The sequence below is a fragment of the Danio rerio genome, chromosome 13 (assembly GCF_049306965.1).
Source record: "Danio rerio strain Tuebingen ecotype United States chromosome 13, GRCz12tu, whole genome shotgun sequence".
NCBI classification, from domain to species: Eukaryota; Metazoa; Chordata; class Actinopteri; order Cypriniformes; family Danionidae; genus Danio; species Danio rerio.
In genome coordinates this window covers 4,870,572-4,896,005 of record NC_133188.1, presented here as the reverse complement: position 1 = coordinate 4,896,005, position 25,434 = coordinate 4,870,572, and the positions used below count along the sequence as shown (strand labels likewise).

The following is a 25,434-nucleotide window of genomic DNA, read 5'->3' as shown; positions in this document are numbered from 1 at the left end:
ACGTAAGCCAGTGGTGAGGAACAAACTTCACCAACTGACAAAAGTGAAAGGAAAAAATCTGTGTATATGTCTCACTTCACAGACAATATAAACAATCGTTTTTTTTTTTGATGCACATACTGGAATTTATTCAGTAAAAGTGTTTTTTTTTTTTTTTTGCACATTTTTTTCTCTTATAAGATAGAAAGTTTTATCCTGTGCATAGGTTTTTTTTATGTGTATTTTTAAAATCTACTCTTCCATCAAGCATTTTTTATGCGATTTTCCAAAGCGCGTATAGAAATGTGTGGATGGAAACATACACTAAACAAAAGTACACTTTGGACCATTCATTCATTATCCTTCAGTTTAGTCTCTTTGTCACCACAGCGGAATGAACCACTGTTTATCCAGCATATGTTTTACACAGTGGATGCCCTTCCAGCTGCAACCCAGTACTGGGAAACATCCATACACACTCAATCACACACATACACTATGGCCAATTTAGTTTATTCAATTCACCTATACCACGTCTTTGGAACGTGGGGGAAACCGGAGCACCCAGAGGACACCCACGCCAACATGGGGAAAACATGCAAACTCCACTCAGAAATGCCAACTGACCCAGCCGGGACTCGAACCAGCAACCTTCTTGCGGTGAGGCGACAGTGCTAACCACTGAGCCAAGCATATAAACATCATCTCAAAAACACTGATTAGATTACTTGTAAAAGTCAAGCACAAGTCTGTGATTTGCTGCAGTTTATAAAGTGCTAATTTGACAACAGGGTAAAGTGTGTAGGCTGGGGTCAAGGTTATTTTTGTAGCATCTCTGAAGCTGCTCGGAGTTGGAATCTGTTAAAGCAGCTCGCAGGTGTGGCAGTAGAAGCTGACAAAAGCAAGTGTGTGTGTTTGTGTGTGTGTGTGTGTGTGTGTATATAGACTAAGAGGCTTCAGGCTCACTGTGTCCCTACTGTCACCTTCAGAGACACTTTAGAGATGCAGTCTTATGCAGCATTATGGTAGTATGGATGTCAAACACACAAGCAAGCAATACACTACAACATCAACATTAAAATAGAATTTGGTATCAATTAGGTACACAATTAGAACTTAAAGATGATAGACAGATTACAGACATTATTTTTATTTTTCATTTAATTGGTTGATATTTATTTTCTTAAATTAGTGTTTTAACTCATTTTTAACCCATAACCTTGTAGTATAATTTATAAATAGTATTATTTAGTTGAAACCAGAAGTTTTCATACACACTAAAAAAGGAACATAACCATGTCTGATGGTAAATCATACTTAAATGTTTACTATTTTAGGTCTGTTAGGATTACCTAAGTGATTTACATTTGCTAAATGCCAGAACAATGAGAGAATTTTTTTGGGGAGAATTTTTGATTAATTTCTAGACAGTCAAAAGTTTACACACACTTCTTTGGTATTTTTTTATTTTTTTTTTAGCTTTGCTTTTAAACTATACAACTTTAGTCAAATGTTTTGGGTATTCTTCCACAAGCTTCTCACAATAGTTTGCAGACATTTTGGCCCGTTCCTCCTGACAGAATTGATGTAACTGAGTCAGATTTGTAGGCTGTCTTGCACGCACAAGCTTTTTCAACTCTGCCCACAAATTTTCTATAGGATTGCGATCAGGGCTTTGTGATGGCCACTCCAAAACATTCACTCTGCTGACCTTAAAGCACATTTTAACTCATTTGGCAGTATGCTTAGGGTCATGGTCTGTTTGGAAGACCCATTTGTGGCCAAGTTTAAATTTCCTGGCTGATGTGTTGAGATGTTGCTTCAGTATTTCTACATACTGTTCTTTCTTCATGATGCCATCTATGCTATGAAGTGGACCAGTCCCTCCTACAGCACAACAGTCCCAAAACATGATGCTGCCGCCCCCATACTTCACAGTTGGGATGGTGCTCCTAGACTTGTAAGCTTTCCCCTTTGTCCTCCAAATGTAACACTGGTCATTATGGCCAAATTAACTGTGTTGGAACAACATGATGTGTGGAACCCAGCATTTTTTGTGTGTTTTTTTATGTTTGTGTTAAATCTAGACAAACCTGATACCAAAATTATTATTTTAATTTATATTATAATTAATTTTCTTGTTTTTCCTACAAAACGGCAGTCTGATTTCAAGCTACAAAGCATGTTCGCTCTCTGAAGGTTATGTCTGCTGAGACAAGCTGTTCATTTTGACCAGGAAATTATAGGAGAACTGGTTGATGAAACTCTTAATTAAAAGCAGGTGATGACACGATATGACACCGAAACAAATTAATGAAGACATTAGCAGTAAACTGTCCATGTTTTTAAGAGAGAGTAAATGCGGAAAGAGTTGATTCAGCTGATCTTGCATCAGTATGTTGAGCTGAAAGAGCTGAATAGCAGTTTGGAGTACTTTGCTAATTAGCTTACACAAATGCCTCTTATATGATATTAATCAGCCGCAACCACAACATAAACATTGTATTACAAATAACATTTGCACCAACAACATGTATTACACATAATGCAACATGCTGAACAGCATTTAAAGTCCGCATGAGCTGGAAGCTGTTTTTTTTCATATTGTGAGAAACAGAATACTAAATGAGAAAACAGGGGGTGTGGCTTGTTTTTTTTTCTACTGCGAGCTGATTGGATGTAGTAAAGTAGGCATTTCAATCAGAAAGATCTGGGAAAGGGTTTGAGGAGAGTTATTACAACCAAACAGACTCCTCCTCCTCCTCACCATTTCTGTTTGTTGTCAAAGCTGACAACTGGAGGGGCGTGGTTAAGTATGTTAGCCACGCCCAATATGTCAGACAGACCTAATCTGAAAATTTAACTCAAAACAAACAGCACTTTCAGATTTCAAAATTGAGATTATAAGAGCCAACTTTTTTTTTTCTTAATGACATGCACAGATGAATTGTTCAGCACAAAACTAGCAATGTGAGCTAAGAAAATCAATATGGTTAGTTTTGATTTCATGTGTACTTTAAAAGGACACTTCACCCAAAAAAAATGGAAAATTTGCTCACTATTTACACTTCTTCAAGTGGTTTCAAACATTCATGAGTTTAATGAAAGCAAAATAATGTATTTTGAAGAATGCTGTAAACCTGTAAGGCAGGGCTATACAATTAGTTAGTCATGAAAAGCATCCCAAACGAAGGGCCGGAGAGATTTGACTTGCTATATGAGTGATAACACAACTGCATATAAGAGCGCATATGCTGTATTTTTGCTCCTGAAGACACCCACGTTGACTTTTTCTACATTAAAATGTTAATATATTGTATTTTTAAACTACATAATATCAGTGCATTGTACAATAGACGTTTTTTTGTTTGTTTGTTTGTTTTACAAACATTCAAATGTTGTATTTCAGAGCAAAACAAAAGCAGTGCATTGCTAAAGTAGGCTTCTTCTACATTCAGACTCATTCATATCCTATGTTTTGAACTGCATAACAATTATAGATGCAACAATAATACATTTTGGTTTTACGATTATAGTCTGAAGAATACTTTCAAATAAAACTTTAATGAGAAGTTTTTTTAATTTAATATCATAGAAGTTTATGGTTGCAGGTTTCCTTTCAGTACAGAAGAAACTCATAAAAGTTTGAAACAAATGAATGGTAAACTTTTGGTGAATTTTTTTGGTGAACTGTTCCTTTAAAGCAGGGGTCACCAATCTCTGTCCTGGAGGTCCGGTGTCCCTGCAGGGTTTAGCTCCAACTTGCCTCAACACACCTGCCTGAATGCTTCAAGTATACCTAGTAAGACCTTGATTAGCTTGCTCAGGTGTGTTTGATTAGGGTTGGAGGTAAAATCTGCAGGACACCGGCCCTCCAGGAACAAGTTTGGTGAGCACTGCTTTAAAGTGTTACAATTTTAAAGTAATTTAGTCATTTAATGCTTGATAGTTTGACACAATTTTGTCATTTGATTAACAGCTACTGTATACCAATACCAGAGAGTAAATTTCACAAAAAATTGATTACAAAACACAGAAATTATTATAAAAAAATGAAATAAAAATACAATAAAACTACCCTAAATTAAAAATGTGCTTCTAATTTACTTAACATTAGGCTTTCCACGCTATACACATGCCATAGCTGCCATTTTTCTCAGTAAATAAGAAATATTCAGCTAAAAACAGACTTTAAGGTTAGTTTTAAGGACTGAGTTTTAGGATAGTCCCTTGGTCTTTGAGGTTTAGGAGTCCTCTCTACTATACTTTCAAATGTTTTACTGTTTCATGAGCTAGTTTTAGAGCTAAAATGCTTTGTGAAATACTCAAAAAAAAAAAAGCTCAAAATGTAGACGCGCCGGTTATTTATGTTTTTACCCTTAATCGGCAAGTTAAGCTTTAAAATGTTTTGTGAATAGGAGCTCAAAAATCCATAACAGAGAGAGAGAGAGAAACCAGATATGCCATATAAGGCATTATATCACATAGCAGTTACAATTGCACTGAGATTTTTGCCCCGCCTACAGCTTTTCCTGATTGGTCAAATTATTTCAAGCATTTCCAATGCTCCAAATTGCTCCCATTGAAAATGACTCTATCGAGTGAACAAAGCTGTAGTGTGTATGTCAGTGGCACACACTACTCTGTATTTAACTTTCATTTAAAGGTTACAATCATTTCAATTGTGGCTCCTTTCTTGAGAAGACAGCTTGATTAATCTTCAGTGCCGCGGTTTATGTGAAAAGGATAGAGAGAGCAAGCGCAGACACATGAGGAGTACAGCAGTTTTTTTGGTCTGTGTCCAATGGCACTAGCAAACAAGCCTATGCAAGGGGCTGGGCAAATTCCTGAGCTTCACCCCTATGTTCTTCAGGAATTCTTTAAAGATGTTTCACTGCAGTCTAATCACAGCTTAAAAGTCACTCTTTTAATAGCCTTTAGACCCATTGAAACGTTAGCTGAAGGAAAAGCTGTATAAAAAGTTTACCTCCCTTTTTTAAAGTAACTTATTTTGTGTTCAACAGAAGAAAGCAACTCATCCATGTTTAAAACGAGTACAAAGTGAGTAATTCAAGACCGAATTTTCCATTTTTGGGTGAACTATCCCTTTAATTCTCTGGTACATGTCTTCAGCTTCTCTCCTTCCTCTGCAGTACGAAGGCAGTGCTGGAAGTAAGACTGCTCGGTGTCTCTGTGGGACTTTTTGGAGCAACTTCACAGGAACCAGTTTCCCAAATACACAGGGAGCTTTATACCAACTACACGGGCTGAACTGAGAAATGGCAGTTCTTTGTGTTTGATCCAAACAATGCATTGTGTGAGTAACGTCAGCTGTTCTGCTGAGCTGTAATTTAACAAACGTTGTTACAATTTATCAGCAGTTCTGCTTCATTAATGCCAGAGCTCAGATTTCAGAGAGTAGTCTGAGTGTGCGTGTGTGAAGTTTGAGGCTGTGTTTACAGTAGTGCGTTTTAGATTGAAAACACTCCTCATTCAGATTGGTGTGTTTCAGAAAACCAGTCTCCGACCATACCATACAGCCTAACAATGTGTCCTAAATATATGTAAAGTGAACAAGATTCCAGCTACAAGCAAATTGGCCGTCTGCACCAAACATTACACGACAGGACAGAAATATTTAAATACAAGCCACTCATTTAAATACCAGCCACTGCATTCCTGATGAAATGGTAGGATTATAATCTAATTACTATACATTTAACATTGTTAAAGTGGAAGTGATGCACGGAGACTGCAAAGCCTAATTTTGAAAAATAGAATAAATATATTTTTATATATTAGACACGCATCTGATGGTTGTATTTGTCCTCCACGTCCACAACTTCATGCATTGCGTTAAATTAGGTTTTGCAGTCTACGTGTTTAGTGCATAACTATCAATGTATCTGTTCAGCTGAGGGAACGAAACCAACCCCGTGACGTCAGACACAGCAATATTCCAAAATGGAGGCGCCCTATCTCTAAAAACTATAGGAAAACATGTTGTTTTCTTGCAACACAAACATATCAGGCTTTAAAAGACATGCACATGGACTAAAATGGTGGTCTAAGTTACATTGGTAGCATTTAACATTGAATAACGCACATAATCAGTACCAGAGGAGAACATTGTCATAGACGTTTATGATGTTGTTTTGCAGTGACGTCAAAGAAATAGAAACTAAAATATTTCTAAAATATTAGTTTTGCGCATCACTGTCGCAGATGATTAGGAAAAAAACTAATTATACCATGCAAAAGATAGCATGATGCGGCATCGCATGTCTTTACAAAATGGTGAAAACGCACAATATCTGACCATTCATGCTGACTGGGCTTATGCATATTTTGCCGGCATTCATACTTGGGGAGTCTACCGGTTTCCTTTTTCCTGTAATTCCCATATTTCACATCCATAATCCCTTCTGTTTTGTTCGTTTTGTACAGTCTCCAACACCACCAAAAGGCAAAAGGTCAAAAATGGTTCAAGTTTGATGGAAACATTGGTGAAGGATCATGAAAAAGATCAAACTAAACTTTTGCTTGGTTCAACACAAAACACATCAAGATTGAAAAGTCATGCACATGGACTAAAATGGTGGTCAAAATCACATTAGTAGCATTTAACACTGAATAACGCACTTAATCAGTACCTGAGGTGATCATTGTCATAGACATTTATGGTGTTGTTTTGCAGTGACGTCACAGAAATAGAAACTAAAATATTCCTAAAATATTAGTTTTACGCATTGCTGTTGCAGATGATTAGGAAAAAAAACTAATTATAACACGCAAAAAATAGCATGATGCGGCATCGTGTATTAACAAAATGGCGTAAAAAGGGTTGATATCTGACCATTAATGCTGACTTGGGCTTATGATATTTTGTCAGCATTCATACTAGGGGAGTCTATCGGTTGCATTTTTCCTGAAATTTCCATATTTTACATCCATTACCACTCCCGTTTTGTTCGTTTTGTAGTCTCCAACACCACCAAAAGGCAAAATGTCAAAAATGGTCAGAGTTTGATTGAAACATTGGTGAAAAATCATGAATAATATCAAACTAAAATTTTTGTGCAACACAAACACATCAGACTTTGCACATGGACTAAAATGGTGGTCAAACTCACATTGGTAGCATTAAACACTGAATAACGCACATAATCAGTACCTGAGGTGATCATTGCTATAGTAGTTCATGGTGTTGTTTAGCTGCAACGTTACGGAACAAGAAACGGTTTCTAAAATATTAGTTTTGTGCAACACTGTCGCAGATGATTAAGACAAAAACTTGTTTTAACATGCAACATAAATCTTTTATCGCATGTTGCGACATCACATGTATTTACAAAATGGCATAAACGGACGATATCTGACCATTCATGCTGACTGGGCCTATGCATATTTTGCTGGCATTCATACTAGGGGAGTCTACAGGTTGCAATTTTCCTGTAATTCCCATATTTCACACCCATCATCCCCCTCGTTTTGTCTGTTTTGTACAGTCTCCAACACCACCACAAGACAAAAGGTCAAAAATGATCAGCGTTTGATTAAAACATTGGTTAAATTTCTTTTTTTTAAATTCGCAAAAATTAAACTAAACTTTTGCTTGGTTCAAAACAAACACATCAGGCTTCAAAAGACATGAACAGTAATGCACATGGATTATTCTTGAGGATATTATTGCGCAATTTCGCTAAATCTCACTGTGATGATATGACGAGTAACAGCATGCGCATTGTTTAGAATATAGTTTTCTTAAAAAAAAAAAAAAAAAAGGTTTATGACATATTGACGACTAAATGATCACATACTTTTAATTTTCAATGAAATGACAGATTTAAAGGGGACCTATTATGCAAAAAGAACTATTATAAGGGGTTTAAACACAGTTGTGTGGCAACAATGTGCGAATACAACCAGCCTGTAATGGTAAAAATGACATAATTCTATTCTTTATAATCACACTTCATAAAAGGTCTGCAGAAACACTTTGATTGACATTCTCCGTTTGAAAATCCCCGCCCATTAGTGATGATCTCTCCCTCATTAGCATACACAGCCCTGAGTGAGAAGCAGCTGTCCGCCATTAGAGTTCGGTGAAGATAAAGTCAAAGACTAAGAAGAATCTGCCGTTATGCTGACACATAGGCATTCGTAGCTCCGCCCTCTTTTGAAAAGAGAACAATCTCATTTGAATTTAAAGCGACAGTCACCAAAATGGCACGATTTGGATTAAAAGCCTAAAAGGGGCAGCTTCAAAGACTTATAAACCCTTATTTGTGTGATAACCTGAGCTGAAACTTCACAAACACACTCTAGGTACATCAGAGACTTATTTGACATCTTATAACAAATGGTATATAAAACAAAATAATGTAAAGCATTCATGTTGGTTTCCCATTTACACCTCTCCAGCACAGGTCATGGAAGGCACCCACCGAACCAGAAAGGTCAAAGTAAGGTCAGTCACAGAACATCAGACCGGTTTCCACGGCGGCAGCCATATTAGCATCCTACACATAAGCAGGCAATGCCCCTCCCGTTAGGGGTCACATGATCAAAGCGTCTGAGGGACTGTCAAAAAATAACATCTGACCTAAAGTTAGTCGACTCATGCTGTGTGCTTAGTGCTCATGCAGTTATAGGCCTTAAGAAAGAGAGCATGTGCTCCTGGATCCAGGGCAAACTGTGATGTCACTGAGCGCAGCCAGGGGGTGCTACAAACCCCATCCCAACAGCGGCCCGTCAGTCAGTCGCAGGCATTCAGCGCAGAGCATGCAGAGAGATCTAAAGCACAGGCACAGGTTTCCACTTCAGAAGGACAGAAAGAGACACAGAAGGAGACAGAGAGGAGGAACATTCGTCTTCTTGAGTTGCCAGAGATCAGACGCTGACCACATTTCATCCCAATTTTGAAAGCAACAGAAATAACATTCGATTTTTGGAGGGAAGGACACTATGGTATAACTACAGATGAACTATGATTACATCCGGGTTTCTGCAGGTTATATCAAGTCAAATTTAAGGCTTTTAAGACCCTTATAAATGAAATTTAAACACTTTTAGATTTTTGTAATGGTCCCGTTGGTCTATTAGAATTAGTTTTTTGCTTGCTACAAAAGTTATTTCTTAGCCACATATTTTAAAGTCCATTTCTTCCAACATATTTTTTTAATCAACAGCATTTCTGCCTATTTATAAATATAACATCCACTTCCCCTTCTGTAAATATTTTTTGTATAAATGGATCAATCATGTAAAGCAGGGGTCTTAAACTTAATTGACCTGAAGTCTTGGTGAAGCTGGCCCGCAGTTTTTCCACAAGAAATTAATTATATAATTAATTATTAATTTACATTTTTTTCCATCTTATTTTGTGTAAAAAAAAAAATTAATTAAGAGATTTGAGAAGATAAAAAATTTAACAAAATAAAAAATGAACAAGAAAATAAATCAATCGGTAATAAATAGTAATAATAATAATAATAATAATAAGACGTACCGTTATCCGCCATGACTCTTAATGCTGACGGACAGGTGTCGAAGTGTAACTGCAGATGACTACATTAGGCTGCATTGACTTCCTTATTTTTCTTTTATCCCGCCGCGTACGCATCACTTTGATTTCTTTTCTGCTCACTGCGCGCAAAACAATAACCATCAACCAATGAGAGTGATTTTGCTTTAACTGTGCGCAGACACAATACACACAGCATTCGCTGCACTCACACTCACTCTCTCTCTCTCACACTCACACGCACACGCACACGCACACAGACACACACACACACACACACACAGACACACACACACACACACACACACACACACACACACACACACACACACACACACACACACACACACACACACACACACACACACATAAAGGTATTCACTGCGCACAAGTAAATGCCGTATCAATTAAAATAAATACTGTAAAGAATAATACAAATATCTGACATTTCCCAGAACAGAATCGGGCAAGATCCTGCTCAAAGCACTGATTTATATACATTTCTATGTTAATAATGACCTGCTGGGCAGCAACTTTAAAACTTTTTTGAAGTGTTGTGAATGAAGCACGCTGGGACAAATGTCCGCTTGTGCACAATGAAAAAAGAGGCAGCCAGCAGGCACGGAAGGAAACACTCCATGGCAGTGCTGCTGCAACTTTCACTGAGAATTGTTTCTCTGCCTGCATCAAGCCCAGCGGATGTCCCGCCGCCAAGAGCCATATACCCCACTGTGATTGGTGGGTTCGTTCAGCTCTGCACACAACACTGTTAAGTGCTAAACATATCAAACTCGTGGGCCGCACTAGCATTAGACTTTCAAATTAAGGCGAGGGCCACAAATCAGAGTGCTATATTTTAGGTATCGAAATTTGGTACGTGTAGTAATCAGAGTACTCTATTTTAGGTATCGAAATTTGGTACGAGTAGTAATCAGAGTACTCTATTTTAGGTATCGAAATTTGGTACGTAATTTTGGCTGCATTATTCATATAGTATTCCGAGTGCTATATTTTAGGTATCGAAATTTGGTAAAAAAATTTTGGCTTCATTATTCATGTAGTAATCGGAGTACTCCATTTTAGGTATCGAAATTTGGTACGAAATTTTGGTAATTACGGCTGCATCATTCATGTAGTAATCAGAGTGCTCTATTTTAGGTATCGATATTTGGTACGTGTAGTAATCAGAGTACTCTATTTTAGGTATCGAAATTTGGTACGTAATTTTGGCTGCATTATTCATGTAGTATTCTGAGTGCTCTATTTTAGGTATCGAAATTTAGTAAAAAAATTTTGGCTTCATTATTCATGTAGTATTCACAGTGCTTTATTTTAGGTATCGAAATTTGATACAAAATTTTGGTAATTACGGCTGCATCATTCATGTAGTAATCAGAGTGCTCTATTTTAGGTATCGATATTTGGTACGTGTAGTAATCAGAGTACTCTATTTTAGGTATCGAAATTTGGTACGTAATTTTGGCAGCATTATTCATGTAGTATTCTGAGTGCTCTATTTTAGGTATCGAAATTTAGTAAAAAAATTTTGGCTTCATTATTCATGTAGTATTCACAGTGCTTTATTTTAGGTATCGAAATTTGATACAAAATTTTGGTAATTATGGCTGCATTATTTATGTAGTAATCAGAGTGCTCTATTTTAGGTATCAAAATTTGGTACGTAATTTTAGCTGCATTATTCATGTAGTATTCAGAGTGCTCCATTTTAGGTATAGAGATTTGATACCATTTTCGATACTCTACAGTAATTCGGTTGGCGTCTAAAAGTATTGAAGTTAGTTACCCAGCCATATAATATAACAGAACGGTCCACCCTGCACTTCTACCCCTCACCACTTCATTCTCATTCCAACCTCAAATTAAAAACACCATTGTCCTGACCAAGGTCTACGGCTCACTTATCTGATCCTCCGTGCTGCATTATTCATGCACATGTAGCATGTGAACATGCATGCACATAGCACGCGCTCCTGCTTTCTCTGGACGTCACACAAAGAGTCTCTACGCTCAATAATTCAGCAGGGAGAAACGGCAGCTGGCCTCCCTCAACACCATCCTATAACAGACCCTATACTGCACATGTGCACACACTAGACCTTGAGTGGTGGGTGGGCAGTGGCACAGAGTGTGGGCGTCAGCAGATTGGAAAGAAAGAACCTTCTAGATCAATTCAGATTAATTCAGAGTCTTCAACGCCGCTCTGATGTCCTGTGCAAACTGAGGTGTGGTGCATTAGTCTGTCTACCTGTCTAGATGCGTTTGAACATGACCTGTATGTTTGTGTGTGTGTGGATTGGTTTCAGTGGTTCATGAGGACAAAAAATTGTATAATGGCATAGGTATGCCCTAGGTGTTGAGGGCATATACAAGCGTTTTTATTGTATAAAAAAACATTACACCTATGTAGAGTCCTCATAAACCCTCAAAACTAATTTGTGAGTGTGTGTGCTGGGTTCAGTGATACATGAGGACTAAATAAGCAGTATAATACAAACGTTTTTACTGTATAAAGTACATTACCCCTATAGAGAGTCCTTATAAACCACTAAAACCAATGTGTGTTTGTGTGTGTTGGTTTCAGTGGTTTATGGGGACTGAAATTTGTATAAAGGCATAGGTATGAGCTAGGTGTTGAGGGCATATTTACATGTTTTTTACCGTAGAAAATACATTGTGCCTATGGAGAGTCCTCATAAACCACTAAAACCAGTATGCATGTGTGTGCTGGTTTTAGTGATTCATGAGGACTAAAGAAGCAGTATAATAAAAAAAGTTTGCATTGTATATAATACATTACCCCTATAGAGAGTCCTTATAAACCACTAAACCTGTGTGTGTGTGTGTGTGTGTGTGTGTGTGTGTGTGTGTGTGTGTGTTGGTTTTAGTAATTTATGGGGACAAAAATTTGTATAATGGCATGGATATAAAACACATTACATCTATAGAGAGTTCTCATAAATGACCAAAAACAATGTGTGTGTGTATGTGTGTGTGTGTGTGTGTGTGTGAGTGTGTGTGCTGTTTCAGTGATTTATGGAGACTAAACTTTGTATATTGGCATGAGTATATGCCCTAGTTGTTGAGAGCATATAATAAGTGTTTTTTACTGTATAAAATACATTGCACCTATGTAGAGTCCTTATAAACCACCAAAACCAATGTGTATGTGTGTGTCTGGGTGCATCCTAAATATTGAGTAAAGGTGACTAGTAACGCCTACTTTCAAATAACTAAAAGGCTTTAGGACAAAGCGTTTTATTTGGTTGATGTTATGCTAGCAGTAGAATAAACATGGACTGTACGTAAGCCATTAAATGCTTGAATAAATATTTTAAACATGGTTGTGTTTGCTATACAGATGTTTGACTTTTGGGCTCAACCAATGGCGTGAGTTTGAGCTGGGTCTACCTGTTTGAACTAGCAACAGCAGATGAGGGAATACTGTTTGGAAACATTGATTAGCAGGGCTTGACAAAGGTCATTACATTTTATAAGTATTATAAGAATAATATCTTGGTCTGGAAGTGTTTGTGCTATAGATTAATAAAAATATTATATAAAATATTATATATTATACCTAAAGCGTTCCATTCCATGCAACTCGAGTAGATACATTTAATTATTATTATTATTTTTATCTTATTATTTTACATCAACCTTAATTTAATCTAAGGTTTTAAGTGGTAGGGACACAAAAAACAACTAATAATTGTAGTAAAAAACAAATCCAAAACATGTTAAACTAAAAAATATCTATTAATGAACTTTCTCTATATTTTTTGGTTATTCAAAAGTTTTATTTTTCGGTTTATTTATGTCTGTGAATTGCATTATGGGATGTTGATCTCTGCTCTGTCGACATTTGATGTTAAAATTCAACTCTACAATTTAACAAAGTGACTTTTATTGACATTTTAGTAGTATGAACCGATATAATGTGTAAGAAATAATGGCATTACATTATTTTGTTAGTTCCTTTAACGCATTTTGTTGAATTTAAGTTGCACTGCATCTACATGCCAACTATAACCATTACCACTATAATGGCATGGGTATGCCCTAGGTGTTCGAGAGCATAATGTGTTTTTTTTACTATATAAAATACATTGCACCTATGTAGAGTCCTCATAAACCACCAAAACCAAAGTCTATGTGTGTGTGTGTGTGTGTGTGTGTGTGTGTGCACAAGCTGGTTTCAGTGGTTAATGAGGACTAAATAAGCAGTATAATGAGCAGCTTTTACTGTATAAAATACATTGCGTCTATGTAGAGTCCTCATAAAGCACCAAAACCAAAGTCTATTTGTGTTTGTGTTGGTTTCAGTTGTTTATGGAAACTGATAATTGTATACTGGCATGGGTATGCCCTAGGTGTTGAGAGCATATAATCAATGTTTTTTACTGTATAAAATACATTGCGCGTATGTAGAGTCCTCATAAACCACCAAAACCAATGTCTACTCGTGTGTGTGTGTGTGTGTGTGTCCTGGTTTCAGTGGTTTATGGGGACTAAAATTTGTATAATGGCATGGGTATGCCCTAGGTGTTAAGAGCATACAATAAGTGGTTTTTACTGTAAAAAATGCATTGTGGCTTTGTAGAGTCCTCATAAACCACAAAAATGTGTGTGTGTGTGCTGGTTTTAGTGGGTAACGAGAACTAAATAAGCAGTATAATAAGCAGTTTTTACTGTATAAACTACATTGTGCCTATGTAGAGCCCTCATAAACCACCAAAACCAATGTCTATGTGTGTGTGTGTGTGTGTGTGTGTGTGTGCGTGTGTGTGTGCGTATCCTGGTTTCAGTGGTTTATGGGGACTAAAATTTGTATAATGGCATAGGTATGCCCTAGTTGTTGAGAGCATACAATAAGGGGTTTTTACTGTATAAAATGCATTGTGGCTTTGTAGAGTCCTCATAAACCAACAAAATGTGTGTGTGCGCTGGTTTCAGTGGGTAATGAGGACTAAATAAGCAGTATAATAAGCAGTTTTTACTGTATAAACTACATTGTGCCTATGTAGAGCCCTCATAAACCACCAAAACCAATGTCTATGTGTGTGTGTGTGTGTGTGTGTGTGTGTGTGTGTGTGTGTGTCCTGGTTTCAGTGGTTTATGGGGACAAAATTTTGTATAATGGCATAGGTATGCCCTAGTTGTTCAGAGCATACAATAAGGGGTTTTTACTGTATAAAATGCATTGTGGCTTTGTAGAGTCCTCATAAACCAACAAAATGTGTGCGTGCGCTGGTTTCAGTGGGTAATGAGGACTAAATAAGCAGTATAATAAGCAGTTTTTACTGTATAAACTACATTGTGCCTATGTAGAGCCCTCATAAACCACCAAAACCAATGTCTATGTGTGTGTGTGTGTGTGTGTGTGTGTGTGTGTCCTGGTTTCAGTGGTTTATGGGGACAAAATTTTGTATAATGGCATATGTATACCCTAGGTGTTGAGAGCATACAATAAGTGGTTTTTATTGTATAAAATGCATTGAGCCTTTGTAGAGTCCTCATAAATCACCAAAATGTGTGTGTTTGCTAGTTTAAGTGGGTAATGAGGACTAAATAAGTGGTATAATAAGCAGTTTTTACTTTATAAAATACTTTACGGCTATTGAGAGTCTTTATAAACCACTAAAACCAATGTGCGTGTATGTCTGTTGGTTATAGTGGATTCAAGATCCTACAATGCAATTCAAAGGCATAAATAAATAAAAAAATAACTGCTAATTTACACATTTTTAAAGTGTAGATTTCAAGAAAACGATTTCTTGGCTTTAAAATGTTTCAGTTAACTTGTGACTGACATTAGTTTTGTACAAAGGAGATAGCCGAAGACAAAGCTGATGGTACTATTATGGTCTGGCCATATAATATCGTAGCGTGATATTTGCTCCAGTCAGCCACTCGCAGAAAACGCTTCGTCAGTAGCATCTCCCCTCCTTTTGCTTTAGTCATACTATTCAAATCTCCATTTTTCTGCTGAGCCGAAGCTCTTCCGCTCATCTGGCCCGGCCGGCCGAGTTTTATTACCCATCCAGTGATTTTTAATGAAATGTAGAAGCTTTTAATGCATTGTTTTGGCCAGAGCACCATGCACACACATCTAGGAACTTATGTGGATTTCCTCTCTGACAACTCAAGGAGAAGAAGAAAGAGAGAAAGAGAATTCAAAGGTCTAGTGTTCAGTAGACTCGCTACAGAAGCTAAATAAGGCATTCACGCACACGCAGTCCCATGCAGCTTGGCACACGCCCCATACCTGCCAGAAGTCCTGCAGAGGGGGAGGGGCGCACAGAAAGTAGGGGCACGGGGGACGGATGGAGAAGTAAAAAAAGATGGCAGAGGAGAGAATGACGGGGTTTATTGGTTAGATGGACACAGGAGAATTCCAAAGAGCACAAATTAATAACAGTCACAACCAACGCAACACATCGTCACGAAAAAAGATGATGTAGGGTTTATCTGAATGCCTGGAAGAACAATGAATTGGTGTGTTAAAAGAGATTGAACACAGATATACAGTTAAATGTTCACACAAATAAATACATGTCATCAATGTTGGGGAGTAACTAGCATCACGTTCAAGAGTCATTTACTGTAATGCAAAAATAATGTTTGAGTTTGGTTTGTCTTGATTCATTTCATCATATCTAAAGCAATACTTGGATGGTAATTGTTTCTCACATGATGGATTTTGACCATTTACAGGGGAGTTGGTGATTTTGCTAACTGTTTTACAGTTTAACTTCCATATGCAAGAACAGCATCTATTAAAATACATACTAAGGGCCATATCATTCACCCGGCACCATGCAGCCCAATGCGTCGCAATCGTTGTTTGCTAGTTACAGCTCAACGCAAGTGTTGTTTGCGCCACGCTGTTTAAATAACAAATGCATTTGCGCTCATATGTGTGCCTATAGGCGTTCTGGTCCAAAAAAGGAGGTGTGTTGAGGCGCATTGCTATATTGAGGAACTAAAATAGATTGCACAATAGACCAGCTGAGAGGACGTCTAAAGTCCAGCGCAGAGTGCATTAGTTATGCGCCTCGCATAAACTGCTTAATACACACAGCGGAAGAGAGTGAAAGTGAAAGTAAAGAATGAGGAGGCTCATCTCTCATTCTCGAGCTGCAGATGCTTGGTTTAACTGATTTCTCTCTGTAGTAAAATGCTCAGTTTTTCCACTTACAAAGTCCGCCATGTATAGTAAACGCGCTATAGCGGGATGCAACTGACTCTTAAAGGGAATGGGAGATGATATTATTGATTATTGATGATATTATTATTAATGGGAGATGAGATGTTATTGTCAAAACACACCTATAACTCATTAAGAGAATAAGCTCATCCCTGTTCGACCATGCGATTTTTTAGTCCTTAAAAAAGCTAAACAAAATCCAAAACAAAATATTATTTTTCCCATTTTAAAAAAGCAGACCTCACATATCATGTTTTGACCTCCTTCAGGGGGGATCGAGGGTTAATAAGGAGGTCACAGTGAGTTTGATCACTGTTAGAACTCTACCACAAAATAGACCTCGAGAAACATTTTGTGAATCTAAATACTAATAATTATATTAATAACTATATCAATGAAGCATTTGAATGGTCATGTATGACACAGAGTTCCGGGTTCGTAGGATTACAAACTCAGACGTCCAACCCCGCATTTACTTTCATCCAAAATCATATATTCAATCAGGAGTGCTGTGGAGATTTGTCTTTTACAAATGTGACTAAGAGAAACAATTACTGTCCAAATAGGGCTTGAAGGGTATGTTTACATGACAATAGTGTACCAAAATTGGAGAAAAACTAATTCGAAGAGTACTGACAACAATATTATTTGTCGAATAACACAAATTACCACAGATCTGCAAAAATGAAAGTGTTGTATTACACATCTCAGGACAGTTGGCGATGTTACACTCATACTTAATATGATATATTACGAACGCATATGACATAAACAAAATCATTCTTTTGTAGTTTAAACTTAGTTAATAATGGTACCTTTTTAAAAAACTCCATATTAATTAATAAATAAAATTAATAAGATTAATATTGTCCCCCTCCACCAAGAAGCTGTAATTTACAGCCTTAATCTATGTACGAAGAATTAATAAGTGATATTAAGGTGACATTCAGCATGTAAAGTGACAGTATCACACTTTACTTAATCATACATTGAGGAGGACCAAAAAAAAAAAAAAAAAAAAAAAAACACACTAAAAAGCTGCACAGGGAGTTTAGTGAAAACTTGGTACATAATCTACAGTTGTGTAAATGAACGATAACATTAGCAAAATGTGCAGGTAGTTGTTTAAATAGTATTAAACGAGTCAAAAAAAAAGAGCAGAAGTGTGGCAGATGAGGTCAACTTTGTGAAACGCACTGGGAAATCTGTATGAGATAACTCTTTCACCATCACACACTGGTTTCCTATAGAAAAGACAGAGGTTTTCCTCCAAAAATAACAATTAATGTGACTAAACCCAGGGTTCATGAACATTTTTACTACTAAAATTCTATGAAATTCAACTTTTTCATGACCTAATGTTTCATGTAATGTCTGTACAGTTGAAGTCAGAATTATTAGCCCCCCTGCTTATTTCCCCCCCTAATTTCTGTTTAAAGGAGAGCAGATTTTTCTCAACACCTTTCCAAACATAATAGTTTTAATAATTCATCTCTAATAACTGATTTATTTTATTTTTGCCATGATGACAGTAAATAATATTTGACTAGATATTTTTCAAGACACTTCTATAAAGCTTAAAGTGACATTTAAAGGCTTAACTAGGTTAATTAGGTCAACTTGGCAGGTTAGGGTAATTAGGCAAGTTATTGTATAATGATGGTTTGTTCTGTAGACTATCGAAAAAAAAATTTGCTTAAAGGTGCCAATAATACTGACCTTAAAATGTTTTTTAAAAAAAATGTAAAACTCCTTTTATTCTAGCCTAAATGAAACAAATAAGACTTTCTCCAGAAGAAAAAATATTATCAGACATACTGTGAACATGTCCTTGCTCTATTAATCATCATTTAGGAAATATTTACAAAAGAAAAAAATTCAAAGGGGGGGCTAATAATTTTGACTTCAATTGTATATTTGGTAAATAATAAGAAAAACAATGCACCTTCATTACAGTATATTATAAAACATGTGACAATCTATTTAGTTTAAATTAATCTTTATATCTATGTAAAATGTATTTAGATAATGCTCACACATCACTAATAATGCGAGAGCATGTGTTTGGCCATGGACAGAAAAGAAATGAAGACAACTAGTTTATATTTAAGTATCCAGATATTTGTTAAACTAATTTCCATGACTTATTCAAAACTGTGGGTTTTTTCTGGTTTTCCAAAACTTTTCCAGGCCTGGAAAATGCCATGTCAAAATTCCATGACTTTTCCAGGTTTTTCATGACAGTATGAATCCTGTAAACCTCAACCTTAAACAAATAAGAGTACCTTAGATTTCCTAGTTGCACCTCAAGAAACTACATATTTGTAAAAATACCCTCCCCAACACTGACAACATTCTTGAAAAACATGGAGTTATTATACTTTAGCATTATAGTGGGCTAAAGTGAACAATCACACACACTCTCTCTTTCTCTCTCATACACACGAAGCGTGTTTGAGCTGTGAAAGTCACACTTGCAAGGACCCGGCTGCGATGACCTGCAAAATACTGTTGATAGGTGATGAACATGAAGGTTAAAAGTGCTGGTGTGTTCACACCCGCGCAGAAAGCAAAACAATTACACAGGAGTGTTTATTAGCATAGTGCGCCCATGCGTTAACTGCTAAAAATACCGGTCCTGGAGTTTCATAACACCATCCAGGATTTAGTGGCCATGGTGATGCAAGATAGTGCAGAAGTAGAGGAAGAGTGAGATGGATTCAGCAGTCCTGCCGGGACGCCGTATGGAACAAAACCAGGCACGAGATTTGACACAAATATGGAAATGAAGAAATAACAAGACATATTCCACATCCCTCAGGCTGCACGCTGGCCGACAATCCCCAGAGAAACCAAACGAGATCGGAAAAGAGATAGGGGGAATGGAAATGGAAAAAGGGCATATATCACGCATAGTGGAAATGGAATTTTGTCGGTAAACACACACACACACACACAAACACAAACACACACACACACACACACACACACACACACACACACACACACACACACACACACACACACACACACACACTAAAACAAAGGCTATAGATCTTAGATGCATTTAAACAGGCCTGAGGTACAAAGAGAAGCTTTTACTTGGGTTTTAACAAAATTACCTTACAATGTATTACTTCAAACCTCTAATTATTTACAGTTGAAGTCTAAATGATTCGTCCTCCTATGATTTTTGTTTTCTTTTGTAAATATTTCCCCAAATTATGTTTAGCAGAGCAAGAAATTTTCACAGTATTTCCTTTTTATATTTTTTCTTATTTATTATTTATTTGGGCTAGAATAAAAGCAGTTTAAAAAAAAAAAAAAAAACTTTTTAAGTTCAATACCATTAGCCCCCTAAAGCAATATCAGTGTTTCCTCTAGGATTTTTTCCAGCTATGGCGGCAGGCCACTGAAAAAAAAAAAATCCATTGGTTCTAATACTTTTTTTTTAAGGTAAGTGGATGCAAATAATTTATTTGAGCTGAATTAAACAGGCGATGCAGTGGCGCAGTAGGTAGTGCTGTCACCTCACAGCAAGAAGGTCGCTGGTTCAAGCCTCGGCTGGGTCAGTTGGCGTTTCTGTGTAGAGTTTGCATGTTCTCCCTGCATTCGCGTGGGTTTACTCCGGTTTCCCCCACAGGACATGCAGTACAGGTGAATTGGGTAGGCTAAATTGTCTGTAGTGTATAAGTCTGTGTGTATATGTGTGGGGGATGTTTCCCAGAGATAGGTTGCGGCTGGAAGGGCTGCGTAAAAACATGTTGGATAAGTTGGCGGTTCATTCCGCTGTGGCGACCCTGAATTAATAAAAGGACTAAGCCGAAAAGAAAATGAATGAATGAATAAATTTAAACAAACTTAATTTGTTTATATTCAGCCCATATAAATTGTTTGCAAGCACTTACCTTGACAAATTGAGTAAATCCAATTAACCATTTTGTCAGTGTAATACATACATAAATAATTATAAATATATAGACACGTTACATGTACATATTAAAAACTTTAATAGGATTTAAGATGCTGATGACCATTAAATGCATCATAACAGTCTTGTGAAAAGGGTCCGTGAGGCTGTGATGCCTATTTTCCACAGTCCCCACAGTCATTAAGAGGGAGCATTTGTCAAATGACCCGGTCAGAGAGCTGCTGTCGCAGGCTAACAGTCTGATCTCTGGACTGGGCTGGGTCACCTAATGCTTGTGTGTGCCGTTTGTACTCTTCACGCAGACACACACTTCAACTAGGCGTATTTGTTTGCACATTAGCACTAATGAGTTGGTGAATCAGTCTCAGGTCAGATGGTTATAAATCACTCTTCGGTTTCTCAGTGAAGTCTTGATGAAGCTACTGGCACCAGCTTTTCTATCTTTCTTTTTATGTTCAAGGCGCACAGTTGGTGTGTAACTGTATACAACCTAAAATCAGAAAAAGTTGGGACAGTATGGAAAACGCAAATAAAAAAAGAAAGTAGTGCTTTCTACATGTACTTTGACTTAAATTTCATTGCAGACAATACAACCAACATTATTTAATGTGTTCCTCATGATTTATATTGTTTTGCTTGTTTTTTTCCCCCAAAGTAAACATGAATTCCAATTCTGGTCCTTGCAACACATTAAAAATGTTGGAACAGGAGCAATTTTGGGCTAGAAATTAGGTAAATTGGTTAAATAATGATGTGCTTTGAGACAGGTGATGTCAACAGGTGACTTTAATTATGATGTGGTACAAAATCAGCATCAAAGAAAGGTCTAGTCATATCGAGGCAAGGATAAAGAAGCAATTACATGAGAAAATTATTGTAATGTTGAAATCCAATGTTCCTTAAAGAAAGAGGAAGACATTTGGATACTTCACCTTCAACAGTGCAGAACATCATTAAAAGATTCAGGGAATCTGGAGGAATTTCAGTGTGTAACGGACGAGGCAGCAAGCTTAAGCTGAACTACCATGATCTCTAAAAGGCAGCACTGCATCATCAAGAATCCCTCATTCATCTATAAGTGATATCACCACATGGACTACTTTGGCAAACCTTTGTCAAGTACCACAATAGATAATTGCATCCACAAATGCCAGTGAAAACTGTACTGTGTAAGAAAGAGGCCCTATGTTAACAGTGTCCAGAAGCGATGTCGACTTTTCTGGGCTCAGAGGCATCCGAGATGGACCATCTGAACATTTTTTTGGGGAGAAATGGACGCCGTGTGCTCTGAAGCAAAGAAGAAAAGGATCATCCAGACTGTTACCAGCAACATGTCCAAAGGCCAGGGTCTTTCATGGTATTGGGTTGTGTCAGTGCCCTTGGCGAAGGTAACTTGCACTTCTGTGATAGCACCATTTTGGATTTTGGAGGACAATATGCTGAATATTTCAACAAGACAATATAAAACCACATTTTGCACACATTACAAAATGCTGGCTGCAGAGGATACAGGTACTTGACTGGCCTGCCCGCAGTCCTGACCCGTCTCCAATAGAGAATAAGCGGCGCAAAATGCGACAACGAAGATCCCGTACTGTTGCTAACCTTAAGACTTGTTTGCAGGAAGAATAGGACAAAATGACACCTAAAACACTTCTTCACTTGGTTTTTTCAGTCCTTAAAGGAATGGCAACATTTCAAAGTGGTAAATGTTACAACTTTTTTGTTGCAAGAACCAAAATTGGTATCCGTGTTTAAAGAAATTATAAACCATGATGAACACATTAAATAATGTTTGCTGTATTGTCTGCAATAAAATAGGAGTCAACATAAATTTAGAAATCACTACTTTCTTTTTTTATTTGCGTTATCCACACTGTCCCAACTTTTTCTGATTTGTGGTTGTATTTTTAAGAGTATTCCAGACACCTCCTGAGCATACCCGTCAACTCTCCCGTTTTTCCCGGGATTCTCCCGTATTTTACAGTTCTATCCCGCTATCATCCCGTATTTTCAGTCTTTCTCTGAAGGGTGGCAAGCAAACATTACTGAGCCGATCCTCCCTATGCGCAACCAATACCGCCGAACCATCGAGGCCACCCCTTGTTTTTAAATGTGAATCTGTTCTGTGCTTTCGCTTTGTTTAGGCATGAAAACACTTTGATTTAAATATGAAAATGGCAGGATTCTCTTGCTCTGTGTTTAAACAGATATACACATAACTAATAATAATAATAATAATAATAATAATAATAATAATATCTAAAGATGTCGATCTTGGTGCTTTTTTTCCCCACACACAACTAATTTCGTCTTAAATGAGCACAAAAATTTAGGAAAGCAGTTGAATGATGTGTTAAATGTGTGCATTTTTAACACCTCTGTTATTTAATGTAATCAAACAAAAAATCTAAATAAATAAGATTCATCTGTTGCTCTTCAATCAGAATGTGGAAGTTATACAGTAAAGAAACAGCTAATGAGATTTGATAGCTTGATTCTATTTCTTTACAATAGCTATTCTTTTTAATAAGCTGAACTGTTTGCTAATTTATTTTCTGCTAATGTATACTATTTATTTTTTCATTTGTAAATAATAATAATAAAACATATTAATGACAATTTAACTGTTTATTTACAACGAAACAGCTCCAAATGAGCATATTTAGTCATTTGGGGATTTTTTTTTAAATGGTGTGGTCGGGGGAATCCCTTATTTAGGTGGGCAAATGCCTTATTTTCACACCCCAATGTTGACAGGTATGCTCCTGAGCACCATTTTAACTATACACACATGGTCTAAAGATCACAGTGCAAGTGTACTCAGGGTGTGTCTGAATCCACTGGTTTAACAATGGAGAAATAGGTCAGCACGGCAAGTACATGGTCTAAAGCAGTTATACCTGTTCTCTTAATGAGTAATGGGTATTTTATGGGCGTAATGTATTATGGTACAATCAGAGCCTTTAGGAACCAGTTGCACTTGTGGCTTGGCTGATTTGCTCTTTTACATTGTGGATTTTCCAAGTCTGCAATGGGTTGGGCAAAGACTCTAGATAACAACCTATTAAAGGTGACTTTATTTGTTTCATTTTCATTGTAGTTTCATAGTAGCCTTTCCTGTTTCAAGCTACAGCAAATTAGTATAATGTTTGCAACTCAACTATACAGAGTGATTTTCATGTCCATTTTTAAAATTAGACGTCTTTAACTTCGGTTTACTACTGTTTACAGTTTTAGCACAATGACTGCATGTGCTCTTATTGTACTGCCAAACACTTACTGCCAATATCTATAGGAATACGGTTAAGGGGGCTAGAGCCAGTCTAGTTATAGTTAGCTTTAGGGGTGGGTTAATGGGTAAAAGTGCAGTCAACAGTGTAGAATTTGATGGATGTAAATGTAAAGATTAAAATTTTAAAGAATTTATTTATTTATTTATTTACTTTGCAGGTTATTTACTAAGTTACGAATTTATTTATTTACTTTGTTAGTTATTTACTACGTTAAGAATTTATTTACAAAGTTAGAAATGTATTTATTTATATACTTTGTAGGTTATTTACTAGGTTAAGAATTTATTTACCAGGTTAGGAATTAATTAATTAATTTATTTATTTACTTTGTTAGTTATTTACTAAGTTAAGAATTCATTTACTAAGTTAAGAATGTATTTAGTTATTTACTTTGTTAGTTATTCACTAAATTAAGAATTCATTTACTAAGTTAAGAATGTATTTATTTATTTACTTTGTTAGTTATACACTAAATTAAGAATTAATTTACTAAGTTAAGAATGTATTTATTTATTTACTTTGTTAGTTATTTACTAAGTTAAGAATTCATTTACTAAGTTAAGAATGTATTTATTTATTTACTTTGTAGGTTATTTACTAGGTTAAGAATTTATTTACCAGGTTAAGAATTAATACATTTATTTATGTATTTACTTTGTTATTTATTTACTAAGTTAGGAATTTGTTTATTTGTTTGTTTACTTTGTTAGTTCTTTACTAAGTGTAGAATTTTTTATTTAACTTTGTTAGTTCTTTACTATGCTAAAAATTTATTATTAAGAATGTATTTATTTATTTACTTTGTATGCTATTTACTACGTTAAGAATTTATTTACAAAGTTAAGATTTATTTATTTACTTTGTTCTTTATTTACTAAGCATTTATTTATTTGTTTACTTTGTTAGTTCTTTCCTAAGAATTTATTTATTTATTTACTATGTAGGTTATATACCAAGTTATACATTTTTTATCAACTTTGTTAGTTATTTATTATGTTAAAATTTTATTAAAGTTAGGAATGTATTTATTCATTTACTTTGTAGGTTATTTACAAAGTTAAGAATGTATTTAAAAGTTAATTATTTATTTATTTAATTATTTACTTTGTAGGGTATTTACTAAGTTAAGAATGTATTTATTTACTTTGTTAGCTATTTACTATGTTAAGAATGTATTTACAAACTTAAGAATGTATTTATAAGTTATTAATTAATTAATTAATTAATTAATTTAATTACTCTGTAGGGTTTTTACTAAGTTAAGAATTTATTTATTTACGTTGTTGGTTATTTACTAGGGTAAGAATTTATTTACAAGTTAATGATTTATTTATTTACTTTATTAGTTATTTACCTCATTAGTTATTTACTAAGTTAAGAATGAATTTATAAGTTAATATTTTTTATGTATTTACTAAGTTAAGATTGTATATACTTGTGTAATAATTTATTTACTGTGTTAGTTATTTACTAA

The 25,434-nt window shown here is 35.9% G+C and overlaps 1 protein-coding gene and 2 long non-coding RNA genes across 6 annotated transcripts in view; 1 reads left to right on the top strand and 2 right to left on the bottom strand.

Annotated features, from left to right (window-relative positions):
* The window catches only part of micu1 (mitochondrial calcium uptake 1), a 101,051-nt gene that overhangs the window by 29,172 nt on the left and 46,445 nt on the right, over nt 1-25,434 (bottom strand). For 2 of the 4 annotated variants that reach the window (NM_001083833.1, XM_073919636.1), the window contains 1 exon segment: nt 15,792-15,803. The exons of the other annotated variants lie outside the window; for them this stretch is intronic. In NM_001083833.1, coding sequence (NP_001077302.1) covers nt 15,792-15,803 — 12 coding nt within the window. 4 annotated transcript variants of the gene reach the window in all.
* LOC141377104 (uncharacterized) lies at nt 99-4,902 on the bottom strand. The gene is made up of 2 exons (XR_012389109.1): nt 1,096-4,902; nt 99-1,040 (listed from the first exon to the last, which is right to left on the bottom strand). It is a non-coding gene; the product is annotated as an uncharacterized lncRNA (long non-coding RNA).
* On the top strand, nt 9,587-11,843 carry LOC141377112 (uncharacterized). The gene is made up of 3 exons (XR_012389119.1): nt 9,587-10,410; nt 10,456-10,663; nt 10,709-11,843. It is a non-coding gene; the product is annotated as an uncharacterized lncRNA (long non-coding RNA).